Source organism: Triticum aestivum, chromosome 4A, assembly GCF_018294505.1.
Source record: "Triticum aestivum cultivar Chinese Spring chromosome 4A, IWGSC CS RefSeq v2.1, whole genome shotgun sequence".
Taxonomy (NCBI): domain Eukaryota; kingdom Viridiplantae; phylum Streptophyta; class Magnoliopsida; order Poales; family Poaceae; genus Triticum; species Triticum aestivum.
This window is the reverse complement of record NC_057803.1, coordinates 747,014,026-747,022,128: the sequence shown is the minus strand read 5'-3', so window position 1 is coordinate 747,022,128 and position 8,103 is coordinate 747,014,026. Positions and strand designations below refer to the sequence as shown.

The following is an 8,103-nucleotide window of genomic DNA, read 5'->3' as shown; positions in this document are numbered from 1 at the left end:
ATGGTAAGGCCATAAATCGGGAAATATCGAATATGGTAATAAATTTAAATTACCCCAAAGGCTATCAGGTATGGTAAGGCCATAACTCGGGAAATATCGAATATGGTAATAAATTTAAATTACCACTAGGTATGGTAAGGCTATCCACGTATAGTAATAAATTATATAATAATAAATCATAATTAATCCACGTATAATAATAAATCAATCCAGGTATGGTAAGGTCATAACTCAAGAAATTTTGAATATGGTAATAAATTTAAATTACCCCAAATGCTATCAATCCAGGTATGATAAGGCCATAACTCGGGAAATATCGAATATGGTAATAAATCAGCGATCCGTCCGCATTACTAGCTCATCCGATAAATCAGCGATCAAGTAATTAAACCGTGCAGTAATTAGTTCCGTATATGGAAGGAACCGCCGGAGTATTCCATAGATTAGCCACAGGATTTTGGCAATCTCGCTGTGGCATCTCGGATTTCGGAAATCACACGCCCGCAGACGCCGCCGTGCCCCCCCCCCCCTGCAACCACCGCCGGAGTCGGAGGCGAACGCGATCGCAATCGCGACGTGTATATATATACAAGGACGTACTACGTGCACAAGGGCCTGCAAGCAAACCCCAGTGCTCCTGATCACCATGCATTTCTTCCAGGTCGTCATGGCGTGGATGTTCCCGTGCGCCGTGTGGGCGGCGATGGCGCCGGCCGTGGCGACGGCAGCGACCACGGACGGCGCTTCGAGCGTTGAGCAGGGCAGCTCCTCGTCGCCGGCGTTCGGCCCTGGCGACGCTAAGGTGGCCTCCGACCCGGGCTCCTCCCCGGCGTCGAGGTCGTCCCCCTCCTCCTCCTTGCTAGGCGCCCGAAGCAGCTCGCCGAACAGCGCGCGCTCACCGGTGAGGGAGGGCGGTGACATGGCCGCACGGAAGGGCCACGCGCTAAGGCGGTGCCTGCGCAGGTTTGCCAGAAATCTGCAGCGCGCCGGTGCTGCGGACGAGCGGCCAGACGGGCGCGGGAGACGGAAGGGCCGGGCGACGAAGCCGGACGGGAGGGTCGCCGCCGGCGAGGATGGCACCGCCCGGGCGAGGGAGGAGGTCGTCGTGAGCGCGATCGCTTACTGCAAGGAGTCGAGCCGGCAGCGCTGCAGGCCGCCGTTGGCTCCCTTGCCCAGCTTGGACGGCTGGCTCCTCGTTCATCCGGAGGAGGAGATCGGCACCAGCGCCACAAGCGCCGTCTCGCCTTGCGAATGCGAGGCGCAGGGCACCTCGAGCGCCGCCGCCCCCCACCACGGCCACGCGGCCTGCGACGGTACGTGTTGTCAACCGATCCGTCGGTCGATCTGCTCTGCTGCACCCGTGCACGTCTAAACCATCGTTGATCTCCTTCGTGCAGCAGAATGCGGCGGCGGCAGGCCGTCGACGGTGGAAACTCGGCGAGGTCCAGCCGGGGAGATGGAAAAGGGTGACGCTGTCGACGGGCTTGACGGGGACGTCCTTAGGATAACGAGTTACTTCGCCGCCAAATATGTGCGCGCGGTGCGCCATTGAAGAATAGCTCGGGGTCCGTCTCACATGAGGCGAAGCAAACAGTTTTTCGTAATCTAGAGGACCTTGTCTTACGTACCTTCGATCTTGTATGATCTGTCCATATCAGTGTGCGAGTAGTAGTAATATGATTGTAGTAAGATCTGTCCATATCAAGTGTCGATCTTATTCTTATATGATATGATGGCTTGCAGCGTTCCTAAGATCTAACGACAATCTCCTGGAGTTAACGACACAATCGTTCGATTGTTTCTGAATCAGACTGCAATTTTGAAGCTTAATTGGCAAAGAAGTTAAGATATAGACAATCCTATTTATTCGAACTAGCTTTGCTGAATCGAAAGAAAAGAGACAAATTGGATTCAATCAAAAGAAATTAGAAGATTTTAGTACTGGCATGTATTCACCTCAATCAAAAGAAACTAGGTCACCACTATATGCTCTGTTTGTACTCTACAATGAGGAATATATTCACCTTTAACTTCTTTTTTTGCGGAAATAAGACTTTCATTCATCAACCAGTCATTACACTCCAGATTTTACATAGAGCGTGAATTCCATCCGGTGCATGCCCATGCACGTTGAATTATCAAATGAGTATAAAGTTGGTCTTTTTTTTAACTACTACACTCCAGATTCTCGAGCATGGAGATAGGCGAGTTGTAGACCAAGAGCTGGTACAGATATAGGCGAGTTGTAGACAAGAGCTGGTGGGCAGCAAGAAACGCATGCACACCAAAGAACAAATCTGAGTCACATGCCTACTTCTATTGGTTTCTACAAAGAGCGGCTAGCTTAGATCTTAGACCAGTCGGTCACTGTCGAGGTCGCCAAGGTGATCTTACAGCACCGCCGTGGGGATTTCTCATATGATTTTATGTAGGCAAGCCGCAAGCGGTGGTGGTGATTGGCTGGGTGGTGTCGCTGCCTTGGGAAGAGACGAAGTGATGGTAAAAGTAAGCAGGATCCGATGATTCTTCCGTGGGGATAGCCAAAGTCAAGATGTCGACTACAGACTCGTCGCAGACTTGCAGTGAACCTGGATGCGGCGAGCCTGATTTGTGGATCGATGGCGGGTCTTGACTTTGTTAGGCTGGGATTGGATGGTTGCGGAGGGTGGTGTGCTTGGTTGGGTTCTCATGGAAGAATGTGGCCTCCTCGTGGATCTGGTCATGCCCATCCTAGAGAACATTGTGTCCCTAGCTCCCTCGAGGAGCAAGGACAGTGCAAGCGGCAGCAGGGGGTAGGGGTAGATGTGGGGAGGGATGTCGGCGGCTGCTCGAGGTCATCATGATGAAACCCTTGACGTCCCATCTTTATCAATGGAAATGGAAGAGCACGAAGTCGAGATTGGATAGGAGTTTGAGTTCTTTTTGGCACCGATCGGTTCCCCACTTTAGAGATGTATTTTTTTTGCGTGCGAGCAAACAGTGGGTTGATTCTAAAAGGGATAGGCACTTTTCAACAGAAGTGCATGACGGACCAAAAATATGATCTCATTTTATTCGTTTGATAGATATCGTATTATTCGTTGTTGTTCGTTCGGTGAAATTTCCTAATATTTGATTGTTGTGTTTCTAATTAGAGCACCCCATAATCACCCAATATGAGGGGATGACAAATAAAAGATACTGATTATAAATTTTGAAGAGCCCGTGGCAACGCACGGGCATTATACTAGTAAGAGTAATTATTGTTGTATTGATATGATTCAGTATTGTTGCATGGTACCCATCTGCTAGGATAAGGGTACGCAGATTGCTAGTTCGTGCAACTTGCAAGGATGGGGTACGACGAAGCGTAACATTCTGTTGAAAATATACTAATTTACCATCGTTTCAGTAAATTGATCCTTATAGTATCATACGTGAAGATTAAAACTGCGCAAAATAAACTGCACGCCACCACCAAAAATAGCATATGTTCTGATTGGCTTAACTGAAAGAACATCTCAACTATATGAAAAGCTACACTTCTTCTAAGAGTTCAATACTCTCTGTCGCTTGTTGTCAACACTTAGCTCATCTCTCTTTATGTCTTAATGGTTTTCAATTCAATGTATATAACCAAGATAGTACAATTGAATACAAATAAGTAATGCTCCTGCAGGTTGACACATGCCCTTGAAATTTAGAATGAGTGCGCAATTCTGGCAGAGGAGCTGTCCTGTGGGCTGTGGCGACCCTGCCTGTTGAAGACAATGAACAAGGCATAGTTGACAACCTTACTGAAAACAATGTGAGAAGGGTGTGGGCTAGCAGGAGGACATGGGCATGGGAGGACGAACAGCTATACCTGCTCCACGATCAGGGCATTGCGGGCATGGGTCTACCTACTACTCTGGTCGTCAAGAAGTTCCAGAGCATGAACCCGCTACGATTCGGAGATGTTCCTTTTAGCCAGCAATTCTCACGACAACATCATCAAAGTGGTAGACCTCATCCAGCGGGAAGACGCAATCATGCTCGTTTACGAGTATCCGGTGAACGGCAGCCTTGACTACGGGCTGCATCGGCCTGTGGAGACCGGTTGGCCTCTAGGCTGGCCGGAGAGGAGGGTCATTGCCATCGGCGGGGTCAAAGGGCTCTGCCACTTGCACCATGGATGCAATAAGCCAATTGTCCACCACAACATCAGCCTTGAAAAATCTTGCTTGATCAGAATTTCAAGGCTGTGATAGCTAGTTTCGGCGATGCACAGATGAAAACATGGTTGGGCTCGGCTAACCGTTGCCAATCACGGACCTGCCTCCTGGTAACTTTGGGTACGCAACTCCAGGTACTTGCGTTGGGCGATCAATGCACTTTTACTAGCTAGTACTCCCTCTGTAAACTTTTATCATTAGATCACTACTACTTTAGTGATTTAAAAGATCTTGTAAAAGTTTACAGAGGGAGTAGTAACTAATAACTGATTAATTGCAGAGTATGGAAGAGCGACGAACAAGGTGACTGAGAAGGCAGACATATACAGCTTCGGAGTACTGCTGCTGGTACTAGTCACAGGGCGGGTGGCCAATGGATCTGCAGTGAATTGTCTATTGGCAACTTGGGCACAGAAGAAATGCAATGAACTCATGGCAAACAATCTGAAAATGTTCAAGATTACTGTGGACAAGGGCATCCCTAATCAAGCGCGATACATGAAGGAGATGGTGACCATGTTCAGGCTGGGCGTGAATTGCACCGTCACGGATCCACAGGGAAGGCCTTCAATGCTGAAGGTTCTGGAACGACTCCGCCGTGGGCGTTCTCCATTCCGTGGCCTCCTCACCTTCTCCATTCCGTCAGGTCACTTGCAATCTTACCTCACATAGCGTTCAGCTAGATTCTGAAGGCTATGTGAGGTTAGATTCCGTGCTACTTGGGATGTCAGAAGAGGCTCACGCGTACATGGCACCCTGCAGCTATTCTGAATCTGATTTTCGCACTGCAATGCAACCAGTCTTCAGTAAGCAGATCACTGAAAGCACACATGCAAAGGGTGATATAACTAGGGAACTGATGAGCCACATGAAAAAGAAACACAAGACAAGCCAAATAATTAATTCCACAGCCTTCCATCAAAAAGAACATACCGTCAAATGGTAGAAAAAGGAAAGGCTGAAGCTAGCAAGCAACATGTTCAGTGCAGGAACAGTCAGCACAAAGGAACACAAATGTAACAAGTCCTTGCAAATAGCTAGCCGCGAAGGAATCCATTCTGAGTGGCAGGTTAACACTTTTTTTACTTCACTGACACTTACGAACGAGCAATACTTTACCTCTGAATCCATGCTTGATTCTGTCAACTCAACGACGAGCAATTCTTGATGTGAACTCGGTCACAGGAGACAACCTTATGACTTGCAAAAAAGAACTCAGCCAGCTCAGGACGAAGCAAGTTATTCAATCGAGTTGCCATATATTCATTGGGCCATTTTGTGTGCTGTGTGATCCTTCCAACAAAAAATACAACTAGCATCAGCCTAAAACATGGGCAGACCAACAAGGCTGGAAAGATGGGACTGAAGTCGAATGTGTCACCTGAATTAAGGATTCTTTAATTCTTTTACCACTGTTTTCAAAATAATGTAAGGCTAAGTGAGGGTTCAACATAATATAACAGTGCCAACAACTTTCTAATCATTGTTAATCTGAATTTAATACCAAGCTACGTTGAATTCTTCAGACAAAAAATGGGAGAAGGCATTATTACCGTCCACCTTTGTTTTGGCTTTATTAATTTAAAGCCGGGCTCTGTTCGTGCCTTTTCCTCTAAACAAACCCATCTTAGCCCATCTACAGCACAAGCAGAACGGTTAAAATAAGCAAGGCATTTACTTAGCTGAGCCACAAAATAAGTTCTAGCCTGTAAATCGACTATCAATCTAGAAAAGGACTTCCATACATGGCAAGAAGTTCAAACTCTGTTTTGCTAGAGCTGATATCCCCCTTGATCATACTGGTAGCTTCCTCGAGTTTGCCTGCTAGTTGGATTTCGCCGATTCTTGGATGCCAAGATCAACTGCTGTGGGCCTCCCTGAGCCTCCTGATGGCCCTGATCAAACTGTCGGCAAACACTTGGGACATCTTCATGATTTGGTGGAACTTGGATCCTCTGACCCACAGATACCCGGCTTCCATTAGGTCAGGTTGGAGATGACTCCATGGTCAATCTGGATCTGTTATCGGCAAGGCCCGAAGAGCAGGTTTCTATAGCATTGATAATTCGGTGGTTGTTTACTAGTATATTAGGTGCCTTGCTTTCAAGCTGAAGGTTTGCAATACTCTGGGCTATCTCTCGGCATTTGTAGAAGAAAAGGGCAAGCTCCTCCCTTGGTTTTGGGGCATCCTGAAGGTTTCTTTTCAAACAAAACACAAAAGCAGAGCCACCATCTTGGTCTACAGTAACATCCTTCAAAGTACCACTGAACATAGTTCATCCGCTGAGCTGATCTCACATGCCACTTTGCCCTTCACTTGTACTGAATCCTCACTGGTTATGTATCTGAAACAAAAATGACCCGGTCGATAAGAATTCATGAAAAGAAATGGTTATTGACACAATAGATGAATTCTTTAAATTCAAGCAGACAAGAACAACAAAATATTTCACAGAATAATGATGCAAGCTAAACTGCAATTACAATCACTCACAGGGAGAGGTTACATTTAGTACAACAGCCTAACAGATAGTGATCATCCAAAATAGTAAAATAGTTGTGTTCTGCTAAGAGCATTTGTTTTTTTCCATCAAGTGCCCAAGAAGATCATAGACCGGCTCTCCTGAAAATGTTTTAATGGGAATACTTCCTAAAAGTTTGATATGTTGTCAGAGACATGAGCATGTTGTGCTGCCTACATAACTCAATATCCTGTAAGAAGAAAGTTCATTTCACAACTTCCGAATGAGCAAGCACTCCAAAAACTAACACCACTAAGAATTCTCCAAAGTTTGTATATGCATGTGTGGAGCAGTCAGGAACACAACAAAACACTGTCAAGTGTGGGAGGAAGAAACATTTTGATATAAAGGTTTCCATTGCAATCAGGAATGTCTCATTTTGTTTCATTTTCATGTGAAACAGTAGGGAAGGCCTTTACTCCTTTTATTCCTTTTTTTCAAGTAACTAAGGTACTTGGCTTAGCCGGTGTCATTACATGTTATAGCAGGTGAGAAGGCCACCGAATCGGCCACATCCATAGCCGTGGCGGAGTCGTTTGAGAGCCATCTGCATGGACGGCCTTTGCTGCGGATCATCGACGGTGCAATCCATGCCCAGCCTGAACACGGTCGCCATCTCCTCCATGTACCGTGCTTGATTTGGGATGCCCTTGTCCACAGCAATCTTGAACCATTCCAGCTTCTTGGCCATCAGCTTACTGCAGTTGTCACGAGCCCATATGGCCAACTGACCATCCACCCCATTGGCCACCCGCCCTGTGACAAGCTCCAGCAGCACCACACCAAAGCTGTACGTGTCCACCTTCTCCGTCAGTTGGCTTGCTGCCCTCCCATATTCTGCAATTAATCATTTATATATGACTAGTTAGCAAATGATCACACTAGTTATAAGATGGATTTAAAAAAAAAACTCATTGCATGAACCGAACCCCCACCGTACCTGGAGCTGCGTACCCAAAGTTACCAAAAACAGATCCCGCAATCGGCAGTGGTTGGTTGAGCCCGGCCATGTTCATTTGTGCAGCACCAAAACTGGCTATCGCGGCCTTGAAATTATGATCAAGCAGGATGTTGAGAGAGGTGATGTTGTGGTGGACAATCGGTCTATTGCATTCATGGTGTAAGTGGAAGAGCCCTTGGGCCACGCCAATGGCGATGGCCTTCCTCTGCGGCCAGCTCAGCGGCAGTTCACCCTCCTCCCGCCGGTGCAGGCAGTGGTCAAGACTGCCGTTCACCTGATACGTGTAAACGAGCATGATGGCATTCTCCCTCTGGATGAAGTGTAGGACGTTGACGATGTTGTTGTGACGGATGCTGGCTAATAGGATCATCTCCGACTTGCAGCGGTTCTCTAGATTACCGTCCACTATTCCGTCCGGCTAAAGGGC

At 47.1% G+C, this 8,103-nt stretch overlaps 1 protein-coding gene and 1 pseudogene across 1 annotated transcript; one reads left to right on the top strand and one right to left on the bottom strand.

Annotated features, from left to right (window-relative positions):
- Positions 1-3,332: 3,332 nt before the first annotated feature.
- On the top strand, positions 3,333-4,865 carry LOC123084574 (receptor-like protein kinase 7; annotated as a pseudogene).
- Positions 4,866-5,334: 469 nt separating this feature from the next.
- On the bottom strand, positions 5,335-8,085 carry LOC123083598 (MDIS1-interacting receptor like kinase 1; the record flags this gene model as incomplete). The annotated part of the gene is made up of 3 exons (XM_044505597.1): positions 5,335-6,538; positions 7,192-7,552; positions 7,656-8,085. Coding segments are annotated over 3 exons (882 nt in total), but the record flags the coding sequence as incomplete, so codon positions are not given.
- Positions 8,086-8,103: the final 18 nt, after the last annotated feature.